The 13243-nt window shown below is 45.9% G+C and overlaps 1 protein-coding gene across 2 annotated transcripts in view; it reads left to right on the forward strand.

Moving 5' to 3' along the window:
* Positions 1–896: 896 nt before the first annotated feature.
* The window catches only part of vsig10l (V-set and immunoglobulin domain containing 10 like), a 28788-nt gene continuing 16441 nt past the window's right edge, over positions 897–13243 (forward strand). Inside the window, exons 1-12 of one of the 2 annotated variants that reach the window (XM_035420345.1) lie at positions 899–1199; positions 3100–3429; positions 4244–4516; positions 5192–5458; positions 6195–6437; positions 9150–9428; positions 9800–9892; positions 10389–10613; positions 11297–11407; positions 11516–11556; positions 11937–12029; positions 12541–12717. In XM_035420345.1, coding sequence (XP_035276236.1) covers positions 1136–1199; positions 3100–3429; positions 4244–4516; positions 5192–5458; positions 6195–6437; positions 9150–9428; positions 9800–9892; positions 10389–10613; positions 11297–11407; positions 11516–11556; positions 11937–12029; positions 12541–12615 — 2094 coding nt within the window. In that variant the 5' untranslated portion in view covers positions 899–1135 and the 3' untranslated portion in view covers positions 12616–12717. Of the gene's footprint in view, positions 1200–3099; positions 3430–4243; positions 4517–5191; positions 5459–6194; positions 6438–9149; positions 9429–9799; positions 9893–10388; positions 10614–11296; positions 11408–11515; positions 11557–11936; positions 12030–12540; positions 12718–13243 lie in introns of those variants that run through there. The other variant, XM_035420335.1, reaches the window with a different exon arrangement.

Below are 13243 nucleotides of genomic sequence, written 5' to 3' on the forward strand. Positions count from 1 at the left end.
TCAAAAGGTACGTTTTATTTACATATAGATTTCTGACGCACAAGCATTGTTCAGATAAAATAAACCAGTCGAACCTGCTGAGTGAAACCCATATTTTAAAAAAAATTGACTGCGAAACTGGATTCTGCGAATCTCGGGCTGAATGCCCATGCAGGTCCCTTGCAAGTCACGTGCCCGCATGCAGCAAACCCGCTTGTTTATGTTGCTGCAGTTTTATGTTGTCGCAGCGACAGGAAGACCAATATCGCGTTAATTCTCTCCTTCGTTCCAACATTCCCTCCCCCCCCCCCCCCCCCCCCCACCCCACCCGAGTGATTTATTCCTCCAAACATATTTTTTCCCCCTCATTTTCAGAAACTGAGACCAAAACGGCGTACAGTGAAAGCTCCCCTTCTACTTTGTATTCTAACTCAACTCTCGATTAAAAAACGAAGTACTTTTTTTTAAAAGCAGTATTTTCTACGCGCATGATTCTGAACTTCAAGCTATGGGTATTGGAATGCACGCGCTCGGCCGCCCATTGTTAAATTCCCTTAATTTTCAGTTCGTCTTCGTACATTCGTACAAGTCGTGCATTCCGGGCATCTGACTAATTTGGGCAGGGTTCGTTCACTTCAACGACAAACCCAAGATAGCTCAACAGGCTTCTCACCAACCTTAAAACATAAGCACAGACGCCAAACAATGTATGGGCTGCAAATAATAATTTTAAAAAAGGTCCAAGTTGGCTGCTCAACACTCTGTAGGAAAAATGTAAGCTATTCGCGTGTTTTGACGGCTGAGTCTGTTCACGTGCGCAATCAAAGCTGGGCGCAGGTGAGTTCTGCTTTCTCCCGATGACAGGTTGCCCGACCCTCCCGTGAAAGGAGGAGGGGTTAAAAAAAAGACAGGACAAGGAGATGATTGTCTTATTACCATATCACAAACCACACACACCCCAAGGAAATTCGTACACCTGCAGCTGAGCAAGTTGAAGATATGGAGATTACATGGCCTTACTCTCGCTGAATGGGAAAATTAAATTCTAAATAGGAAAATAAAAAAATACAATCACTACACTACAATCGAAAACCTTCTTCCGACGATCACCTTCGCTCTAAAACAGAAAAAAAAAAAACCACCGAAATATTTCGACATGCCACTGCACTGCACCCTTAAACGCACCTGCTGGGGAATTCTGTTAACGTTCCTGATTGGAGGCAAGTTTACGACTCTTACAATTTCTTGTATAATTCAATAAATACAGACCTACGTGTAAATATTTGGAAACATTCATCAATATTGTTCGTCTTTTAAACGAAACGACCAATAGGCAAGCGAATTTAAGTAGAAGAAATGCAGGAGACTGAAAAAGCACAGGAATAAACAGGCATACCTTCGGCAATGGATGAGGCAAGGGACGTCGTCTGGCAGTTCAGTATTTGTGTATTTGTCATCATATAGTAGCATATGTATTACGAAAACACATTTAAACTAAACAAGGTCATTGGCCATATTAAAATGTTTTGTTATCCGTTATCCTTCCCATCCGTACGAGGCATAATTATTTCGATCTGTGCCTTCCATTGGAAATGATTGTAGTTCCACTCGTTCAAAATAAAACGAGGAGATAAGCAGCAAGAACCTTTCGCTTTGAATAGCCATATCAATTACGCAATAATAGAGAGTATGATTACTGAAAGCGCTGGAAGAATACGATATTAGCTGTTCCATGTTAGAGAGCATAAATATGCCATGCATTTATCTCATCCGAGAGAAGCAAACATTTTTCGACCAGCCAAAACTTCCTAAACCACCAGAATTAAAATGGAGATTAGAAGATTGCACAGAGTGGTTAATTAAATGTTGTTATTATATTAGTACTACTACTAGTAGTAGTAGCGGTAGATGCGGGATTATTTTTAGATTTAAGTTGGAGAAGTTATGTTAAAAGTAACTAAATGTGGGGCTAATGTCCTGTGTGTCCCCGCGCATACCGTTCGTTATGTAACTAGATCAAAGATTTGAGATTTTTTTAATGTAGTGCTTTTTTTCACTTCGGGGAGTCATAGCAATGTAAGCGCATTAATACATTATTATTATTATTATTATTATTATTATTATTATTATTTAACCAAAACATCCGAGTCGTTTCTATTAGGGTGTTATTTGTATACGTCCGAGTTGTTCTTGGTATATGAAGGCACTTTCGTCAAGACATTCTAATGCAATGGTATAAAAATCGTGTCCTAGAAGACCGATGTGTCTTCGGGTTTGTGTAGTTTTCAGTGAATCAGCGGCCAACTTGCGGTAATCAGTGTCTTAAATGAAGCATTCACGTGCCGAAAGAATCAGGAGGCAACGCGGCCCTACGTGACTGGCATATGGCACTCCTACAGTCTAATGGAAATGCCGTTACTATTGTGGCTGTATATCAGCAAAAACAACAACATTCTTTTTCAGTCACACAAAGAGATGCTGGGTGTGATTTAGTCTTACATTTTGGCAGCATTCCAGTTCAACATTACATTACATTTCAGTCATTGCAAAGGTTCTTTGAAAACTCCGGAAAGGGTTCTCTTGTGTTGAAAAATGATTTCATTTTTTTTTTTTTTTTTGATATTTAATCCAAATTTTCTTTAAAAAAAGTCTTCTGTTGCTCTAGGTCAATTATTTGATTGTAATTAATTTGGCAAATCATTATTCATCAGTAGCCCTAAATTATCTGTAAGGGAAAATATCAGAATTAGGATGATTCCAAAGGCCCTGACTGACAGAGGCTCTATAAAATATTAGAACATAGGATTAATATTTTTTATTCAACAAGAGAGCCGAGAGCCTGCGCAGGTAGAGTTAAACTGTCTAACGAGTTGATCATCAGTTTCTGGAGTTGCAGTTACAGGGATGGGGTGGCCTGGAGTGGCCTGGGGTGGGGGTGGGTGGGCAATGAAAGAGCTTCTCATGGTGTCTCAAAATCCCAGGCGGCACCCGTGATTGGTTGTAACCTTTTGTATTTACTCAGTTTGGCATCCAGCTATTGCTGTTTTAATGTTAATGATTGAATGGATTGATTGAATGTACATTTGGTAATTTCATGCTTTGTTCTGTTTTCTCCTCAAGGTGTTGTTGACTGCGTGCTGCAGATCTCAAGAATTAGTCCCTCGGTCGTTAATGCTACGGTTGGCGACAACGTTACACTAGCAGTGAGTTACAGTGGCGTTAGCAACCCTAAGGTTGAGTGGATGACGGTGGGCGAGGAAGTGATAGCAACCTGGCAGTTCGGTTCCAGTGCAAAGCCAGAGACCTCCCCCAACTTTGGCGCGCTGGATATCGATAACGGTTCGCTGGTGTTTCACAATGTGCAGCTGAATTACAGCGACGCGTACGTGGTGAGGATGAGCAAGGTTGGACAGACACCAGCCACGACCTCATTCACCCTCAGTGTGTTCGGTGAGTAGCCAGCGATCGAGGCACAGTGTACTGCAAGTGAACTGCAAGTGATTCTTCAGGTTGAGTTCTGTTGGTAGAACGGGGGGACGTAAATGGAAATGAGCAAAAGGTAAATTCCGTACAGACATTAGAAAGAATGTTTTCAAGCAGAGACTGATCAGTGTGTGGAATAGCCTGCCAGGTCACATAGTAGAGGCAGTGGGGATTTTCAAGACTAGACTTGATACTGTGTTGAATACCATTTAGTCTGTGGGTAATCAGAGTATTTGGTACTATTTAATCAGGAAAATCACAAGCATTGTTGGGCTGAATGGCCTGTTCTCAACATTATGTTATGTTATGTTATGTTAAAGGGCACAGTTTTCTGATCATCTGGTAATATGCGACTAGGATTCAGTCAGTGTTCATCAGCATTTGATCGTTTCTTTTCATTGTTGACATGCCTAGTTTTCTGCACAGGTGTCAAACTCCAGTCCTGGAGGGGCCACAGTATCTGCTGGTATTCAGGGTGTTCTCTGCAGGAATGGTTCATTTAAATCACTGATTGGCTGAGGAATCCACTCACCCTGTTCTCAAGGCCTTAATTGTCAGCTGATTGAAAGTAAACCATAAAAACCTGCAGACACTGCAGCCCCTTTGGGATTCGGTTTGACACCCCTGGTTTAGTGGCTTCTGTAATAACCATATTTAACGTGTCACAGGGTGATTTTGATGGACAAACCATGACTGGATCCAGGTACAGCCTTCAGGACTTGCTTCTGTTTTGTTACTTTGACACATCTGTTGATTTTTTTTTTTTTTTTTACCCCTGCAGACATCTTCAAGAACGTGAGTATCACTGCAGTCCCCAAGATAATTGCAGAGGGCATTAAGAACTTCAGTCTGCAATACAGCACAACGCAGGGAGAGGCGACTTCAGTGGAGTGGTTCTTTAACGACAAGAAGATAAAGAATGGGACTCCATACATCATCGGCAGTAAAAACCTGACGGTCACGAATCCCAACCGGACGCACACTGGTCGCTACACCTTGAAGCTGAGCAACCCGATCAACAATGTGACCATAGACAAGAATATCACCGTGTTCTGTAAGATGCCCTCTCGGATTCATCACTTTTGCTGTTGGGCCTACGTCAGTGGCTCCCGACCCTGTTCCTGGAGGATCTACCATCCTGTAGGTTTTCATATCAACCCCAATTTGGCACTCTGCTAATTAGCAGTGCAGTGAGATCTCTAGCTGCTGAATGAGGTGTGGCTTGTTAGAATGAAAACCTTGTTGGAATTGTTGGAATGAAAACCTACTGGATGGTAGACCTCCAGGAACCTGGCAACCACTGACTCTTAAATCCAAGTTTTCCACCTGGAGGCTAAAATTACATTTTTATTAATGGCCCTGTTGATGCCAAGAGTTTCTTTTCTTTACTTAGGCCCACCAGGGGCAGATGTCCATTCATTTTATACTTTTCTTACGTACACGCGTCTCCTGTAAATCACTCCGTCCATGCAGGTTACTGTTGTCATGTGACGCATCGCCATCACATGGCAACATCTTTAATCGTGTAGAACACGATGATCCAGATGTTGTGGATCATTAGATGTGGCTCATGGCAACACACCTGCCTACCCTCTTTTTTTGTCTTGTGAATATTGGCCTCACGGTCTCTCATACTCACTCTCCCTTGCTTCTTTCTCTGTATCTCTCCCTTCCTCTAACCCCCCCCCCCTCCCCCCTCCCCCCTCCCCCCTCCCCCCTAACTCCTTAGATGGTCCAGAACAGCCGATTCTGACAGTTAGTCCTCAGAAGAACGCCTTTGAGTTGGGAGACACGCTCTCTCTCTCCTGCAAGGCCGGTGGAGACCCCGCCCCCACTGCGTCTTGGAAATTTAATGGCGTGGTCCTCACCGGCCAGCAGGGGGGCATCCTAAACCTCACCAACGTCAAAACCAACCAGAGTGGGGTGTACACTTGTGTCTTAGAGAACAAAGGGACTGGAGACCGGCTGGAAAAGAACTTCACCATAAACATCTATGGTAAGGTATCAGCGTCTATGGTCGTGTCTGAGTGTGGTGCCAGCATCTGTAGTAAAGTGATAGTGTCTATGGAAGGGCCCCTGATGTTCAAGACCTCATGATACGTATTGCTCTTCAGAGTAACATACAACGATTGGTCGGATTCAGTTTGTCACTGATGGCACGCATTAGCTCCGCCTATTGTTGATTTCATGAAGGTTTGTTCTCCCCTCACTTGAGCAAACTCAGATATCACCAGGGTACCTCAATCTGTGATACTGTGCCTGTGCAAGAATGATCCTGGGTTAAATGAAAATTGGAATTAAGAATTAAGAAAGGGATTAAGATAAGTAGTTTCTGACTCCTCCCCCCCCCACTGTAAAATAAGACAAACCATACAGTTGTAGCACATTTCTTTAATAATGGGCTATAAAACATGCACAGGTACCTGTCTTAATTTCTGTGGCCCTCATCACGGTTAACTTCCCTGAGAATTATGGGGGCACCAGTTGATTCTATTCTAATAACCCAGGCATTTTTGTGGTTTTGTTTCAATCAGCTACCAGTAAAGTACTCGAGAACAAGGTGTGTGAATCCTTTAGCCAATCGGTGACTTAAATGAATCACTGGTGCCAATAAAACGCTGTGAAAACCAGCAGACACTGCAGCCCTCCAGGACTGGGGTATGGCAGCTGCGTTCTAACTGGTTAAAGCTGCTGTCCTAACCACCTCCTTCCTCCCGCTCCACGCCGCACAGAGCGTCCATTAGGGAGCCCCCTCTGTTCGGTTGGAGGTACTGGAAGCGGCGACCTGCAGTACCGCTGCAAGTGGCCAGGGGGCAACCCCCAGGCGACGCTCTCCTTCCCAGCCCTGAACGCCAGCCGCAGCGGCAGCGGAGACTTCAACTTGACGGCGGCGGCGACGCCGACTCTGAGCGGGAAAGAGATTATCTGCATAGGCAGACACCCGCTCGCCCCGCAGAACTGCAGCGTTACTGCCCGTGAGTATGACCTACCCCCCCCCACTGAAAATGTGACTTTGAAAACAGCATGGTCTTGCCTGCAGGACAGTGAAGTGCAACAAGCTCACAGCTTCGGGTTTATCCTGTGTCAATTTATTTCCCAGTTTCACCACTAGAGGGCAGATGTTGTGCAATTGACAGCCAAAGTCTGGCAATGCAAGGATTCAGACCCTGCTTGCTGCATATAATAAAAAGGTTTAGTCTATTTGGCGACTTAAATTAGCACTGTGGTGTTTTTACATTACATATTTATGCAAAGCGACGTACAATAAGTGCATAGCGAAGGTCACTGGACCTACTACAGAACACAGGTCCGATAAGGTACAATACTAATTATGAAACAGTTGGTCCAAAGCCATGAACACATTAAGTCCAGTTCACACAGTAAGCATAGGCTAGGTCAGAAAGTTATGGTAAGCCAAACCAGGAGGCATGACAACAAGCCACAACATCAAGATAATTATACAAGTGTAATCTAAGTGCTGGATCATGGAGGTACATGCAGCATGAAAGTGGCACAGGAGGTCCATGTGTAACGTGAAAGCGCTATAGGAACAAAGTATAAGGATGTAAGTGATGAGAATGATCCTTGGTTGGGTGGAGGGCCCTGCGGAGTGGTGGCAGTTAGCCCAGGTATACTGTGCTGAGATGTGACTTCAGACCAAGCGGCCAAAACCAGACTTCGTTTTTGAAGCTCATTTCCTGGTGTTGTAGTTCCTGGTTGCTCACTAGCGCCACTACGGATGGCTCCAGTATAGGTGTTTTCATATCCGGTTTCCATGTAAGTCTACGGTACAAATGCAATAAAAATACAAAGCCACTAATTTTTTCTCACAAGAACAAATAGTCATAATAGGTGTATTTTATTCGTCTTATGACTGTCCATGGGTCTATTTTATGATTTATTGCATCATTTGGGCACAGGGCCAATATTTGTTCTGGACCAATGAGGTACAGCTTGCGTGACTTCCGGATTACTTCGGAGGACTATGCTACAGTAGGGGCCACAGTCTATGGTCACTGGGGTGGGCGGTGGCGCTTCTTGGCCTTGCCATTGCGGCTCCGGCTACGGTCCGCCTGTGCTAAGTCTGAAAATGCAGGCATCCCATTTCGTGGTGATTTCATTATGGCGTGTGCTATTTACAGCTGCACTAGACGACCATAAAATAATCCTCCTCTTAAGTTTTTCGGTAGCCGAGTCATTTTTACTATTTCCTTTAGCCTACTTAACCAAATAATTAGTTGGCAGAAAGCGTAATCAGCTTGCTATATTTGGTAGTTCAGTAGTAGCCTATGCTAAAACAGTTCGCAACTTCGGCTACCAAGCCATTTGACTAGCTAGCTAACCTTAACCGGCAAACATTCAATCTGTCAGACGTGTTTGGCGGCTTGTCAGTCGTGTACATTCCGTAAATGTCTACCTGGGCCATGCTTCAAGCATGTGACAAAGCTACTATAATCCCGATTTTGGGATAAACACTTTTTCAGTTTCACGAAGCGAATTAAGAGTCTCAAGGTTCATTTGCTGAAATCACACACACAGAATTTAACGAAATTAACCATCTTGGCATTTAGAAAGGAATATGTTTTTAGCATTTAAGAGACCGACAAGCTAGGCATTTAAGACAGTGGTTCTCAGAATCGGTTCTGGGGGCTCCTTGCGTATATTGGCTTTTCTCCATTGGTTTTGATGATTTACAAGAAAAAAACGATAGCCTAATAATAATTAGAAATTCAACGTAGGCTACATTATTTTTGTCTTCATGCACCAGGTGGAAAACTTGCTGTACAAAGTGCGTTGTCATATTTACACGCCTGCAGATCAGTTATTAAAATACTTGGTAGATTTGTTAATAACCGCTGACAGTGTTAATTTTTATTCGGTAGAAAGTGATTTGCGAACGATCGGTCAGCTAGCGTCACCCAGCAAGTGAACACCACAAACGGCGATGGAGTAGCTAGTAGTAGCAGTTACTGGCTCATTAACTGACTGGCGAAAACCTACGACGATAACTTGCTCGGTTAACAGCAGATCTACCAGACAGTTATACGAAAATTAGCCTAGTCAAATCACCAGTAGCCTACACATCTCCGATTGATTGACCATCAGTGTAGTCAATGTTCTTCCCCTGTGGTTCATATTGCTAATGCGTGAGCTAACCACGGATAGCCTACCTAGCTCACTGGCAAGCTGATATGCTAGTTAAGCATATTCGTTTTGCTGAGAAACATGAATTGAAGATAACTGAACATAGCCTAATTGTATTTTTAATGTCATACATATAACGTGATTACATGACAGTACAGTCACGGATGGAAATTAAACTCCGTAAACATCTGATAATATATTTTAAAACATAACGGCAGACAGTCAGCTAGCCTCGTTCAGGTTGATGGGCTTTTCCGCACCGGACTGTCAATCAAATTGTAAAAATCACAGAGCGGCTTTTAAACTCTGTGGTTTTGGCTCCAACTCCAAAATGGCCGCGCCCGCCATTGAGCTTCAAAACGTATTTTCGGAGACCCACGGAGAGTCAATGGGTGACGTCACAGTAGCTTTGTCCATATTTTTTACAGTCTCTGCTTCAGACCGGTTTTAACAGGTTGCATGCTGAAAGTACACAGTAAGCTGCATGCTGTAATGACTACGCCCTCACACGTGCTAAAATGCGCGCTATGACATAATTTCAGGCGGCCCGGCGGAGCTTCTGCCTGTGTTCGCGGTGGCGCTGGACGACAACGGCACGGTGGTGGTCAGCATCACCTGCGCCAGCGCGTCCGTGCCCCTCGCCAACGTGACCTGGTCCAGAGGGGGTCAGGTGATCACCAGCGGTGGGCGGTACCAGATCAGCCCCAACACCACGGTGCTGTCCATCGTGGACCCCGTCCTGGACACCAGCAACCTGGGCATCTACATCTGCGACGCGACCAATCCGCTGGGCCGTGCGGAGAGCAACGTCCACGTGCTGGGTATGGCCCTCGACTCCGCCGCGACGCCGTGATTTTCACTCCTGGTCCCTGGCGGGCCGCCTGGTCTGCTGGTTTTTGTTTTTGTTACCCGCTTAACTCCCCTGAGAATTATGGGGGCACCAGTTGATCCTATTCTAATAACCCAGGCACTTTTGTGGTTTTGTTTCAATCAGCTACCAGTAAAGTACTCGAGAACAAGGTGTGTTATGATTCTTCAGCCAATAGGTGGCAAAATCGCTGTGAAAACCAGCAGGCACTGCAGCCCTCCAGGACTGAAATATGATAACTGTTCTAAGTGGTTGAAGCTGCTATTCTAACGTCTTTCTTCTACCACCCCCCACCGCCCCCCCCCCCCACCCCCACCCAAACAGGCCCCACAATCTTAGATTCCAGCCTGTCAAGTAACTCGGACGGCACAATGGTGACGCTCAGCTGGCAGACCCCCCCCACCTCCATCGTTACAGGTAGCCACGCCCTCCCCACACCCCCCAAACCCCCCACCAAACACACATGGAACTCCCGGAACATTCCAGAAACAGCCCGTGTGCCTGCGGGGGTGCCTGAACGTTACTTTCATTTGAGAGACGCAGTTTATTACAGCGTTACAAACTGGGATAACGAAAATGTGTCTCTTCTCAGAATGGGGGTACATTAGGCTGAATGTTCAAAGGATCTTCTTCTGTGGCACTTTTCCTATGTTAAAATGGCTTCACTGCACAGAACCCTTTCAGCTGCCGTTTAGATATAACTGATTTTCCATATTGTGTATGCGTGTGTGTGCGTGTGCGTCTGGGTGCACGTGCATGCATGTCTGGGTGTGTGTGTGTGTGCGTGTGCGTGCATGCTTGCCTGCGTGTGTGCGTGCGTGCGTGTGCGTGTGTGTGTGTGTGTGTGTGTGTACATGTGTGTGTGTGCATGTGTGTGCTTGTGCGTGTGCGTGTGTGTGTGTGTGTAATGCAGCATTTCAGGTCCAGATGACGGGGCCGGCCCTCACACCCAGCTCTGGCAGCAGCCGGCGCAGGAAAAGGGCGACGGACGACTTCCGAACCGTCCAGCAACTGGCCGCCACCGCCCGCAGCACCACCCTCGGCCTGCTGGACCCCAAATCCTCTTACCAGTTCCGAGTGGTCCCCGTCGCGGGCCAGACCGCGGGGCAGCCATCGCAGGAGCACCATGCTGGGCCCGGTAGGGTATTCGCTCCAAAGCAGATGAGCAAGACCGCCACGAGGAACCGTAGCTTTGACCTTAATCCAGCGCTGTGTGAACGGCGCCAAGCCTGGGCCAGTGTGCCATGTGCCGATGCTGGAGCCGGCCAAATATTCTGACTGGATTCACTGTGGCAAACCAGGCGGTCTCAAGCTCCAGTCCTGACGGGCTGCAGTCTCTGCAGGCTTTTGTGATCACCTTTCAATTTGCGGCCAGTTTAGGCCTTGGAAACGAGGTGTGCAGACTCTTCAGCCGATCAGTGATCAAGATTAAGCACTTAAGTGCAGGAAGACATCTAAAATGGGTAGAAGCAGCGGCCCACCAGGATGTGAGCTTGAGATCTCGGGTGCGAGCGGTGTTAAACACCCAGTGCTGGTTCACTCGTTCAAAAAGATTTCCACCCAGGATACGAGTGCCAGTCTGCTGCAGCTGTAGCACTCAGCTTTATTGAAGATGTCAGGTAGAATAAACCATCCGGCTTGCAGTTAGAGAATTAAGAGCAGAAGGTTTCGGCTTTTGACCAGCTGAGGATCTTGAAGGGGGGGATGTGGTTTTAGAAGCCCCTCCCCCCTGTCCTGCCAGGGGGGTGCTGTGGTTTTAAGAGCCCCCCCCCCATCCCGCAGAGTCTGACACTTGGCGTGTTTCTGTGTTCTGTGCCACAGGAGGTCTGAGCGAGGCGGCCATCGCGGGAATCGCGGCAGGGGTCCCTTGCGCCATCCTCCTCCTCGTCCTCCTCATCCTCCTCATCGTCTGTTGCGCCTGCAAGCGAAGACGTGAGACCTAGGCCCCCCTTCATTGTCTCCTCATAACCAATCTCCCACCACCATCATGAAATATTCAGAGTTGGAGCTGATTGGTTTAGCATGTGTTCTGTTTTTTAGGTCGTGAGACGAGGTACCCAGTATCCAGGGCAGTGGACAAGGTGACGTTTGTTTAAAATTAACTTGTGCTCTTGTAGCTCTCTCTCTCTCACTCTGTCTTTCCTGCACTCTCTTGCTTTCTCTTTTTCCAGCTCTCTCTTTCTCTCTCCCTCTTCCTCCTGTTCTCTCATGCTTTCTCTCTTTTTCCTGTTCTCTCTTTCACACTCTCCCTTTCTTGCTCTCTCTCTTCCTCCAGCTCTCCCTCTCTTGCTTTCTCTTTTTCCTGCTCTTTCTTTTTACTGCTCTTTCTTTCTCTCATGCTGTCTCTCTCTCACCCTCCAGTTCTCTCTTGTGCTTTCTTTCTTTCCGGCTCTCTCTCTCTCTTTCTCTCTCTCTCTCAACGCTCCCTTTCTCTCACACACATACCCCTGCTTATACCCAGGCGGTCGTGACCCAGCCAAATCTGAATGCTCCACACAAGCTGCTGACAGGAGGCATGAAAAGCTTGGGACCCCCAGACTACAACCTCCACCAGGTATTTATTCTACAGGGGGAAGGGGCGGGCTCTAACGTTCCCCATGGGCCAATCACAGGCAGCAATTTGGCAAGTGCTGTGGGTGGCAATGTCTGAAGTGACACAGTGTTTAAAGGCAGTTATAAGAACCCCAGAAATATAGGCAGTAACCCACGGCCATCAGCCTCCAGTCCTGGAGAGTCTGCATTTTTAACTCCAGTCCTGGAGGGGGCACTGTGTCTGCAGGTTTAACTCCAGTCCTGGAGGGGGCGCTGCGTCTGCAGATTCAACTCCAGTCCCTCACAGTGTGAGAATGTTCTGAGTTAACTGAATGTGCTCTCGAGTGTCACGTCTTCCCTTCATGCCGAGGGGCTAGTTCACGTAGAAGGATTACCTGAGTTACCTGGATCACTGCGCAGAGTGTCACCCAGAACGGCTCTTTCCACTTCGGTCCACGTTCCACATGCGGCGCAGGTATCCCGCTAACTCTGTAACCCCCGCCTGTTAATTTAATCTGTTTATTTCCCCCCAGGCCCCATCAGAGCGGTCCTCCACACTCCCCTATGAGGTGTCTCCCCCAGCTGTACGAATGGCCACCACCGTCTAAACGCAGCACTCTTATGTACAGACCCCTCACCTGTCCAGTACTGTGTATGTTACATTTTGTGTTGTCTTTTATATTATTTTTGAACTTCATTTTCCTCTTTTTTCAAAATTTTCTGTAATGTTTTTTTTTCTTTTTGATATGCAGTATTTTAATAAATTTTTTTGCAGTACTGTCATTTTATATATGTAAAATTGATTCCAAAGGGCTTGATACATTTAATATCTGTAATGTCAAGATAAATAAATATTCAGTAGTGCTTGAAGCCCATAACTACTGGATGCAACTCTGTTATAAAAGGACAAGACCTGTGATGTGTCTGTTCATAAAATGGCTTCCACTGAATTCAGGTAATTTATTTATAAATTTAATTGCAATAAATTTACTCACAATGCTATTGTGAACAACTTTTAAGAGATGTAATTCTTTTGTAGATATTGTATGTTAATTTATTTTTAAATGAATGTCCAAGAATAAAATCATGTATATACTGGATATAGTCATTTGAGAACTTTTGGATGATTAGTCACTCGATCAACTGAGATTCAAGAAGCAATGGTTCCCCTTTCCGTTTTGAACTTTTTTAGGAGTGCTCGTTTCCTGTAATGTGTTAATCAGAGAATCAGAAGTA

This window comes from Anguilla anguilla, chromosome 1, assembly GCF_013347855.1.
Source record: "Anguilla anguilla isolate fAngAng1 chromosome 1, fAngAng1.pri, whole genome shotgun sequence".
NCBI classification, from domain to species: domain Eukaryota; kingdom Metazoa; phylum Chordata; class Actinopteri; order Anguilliformes; family Anguillidae; genus Anguilla; species Anguilla anguilla.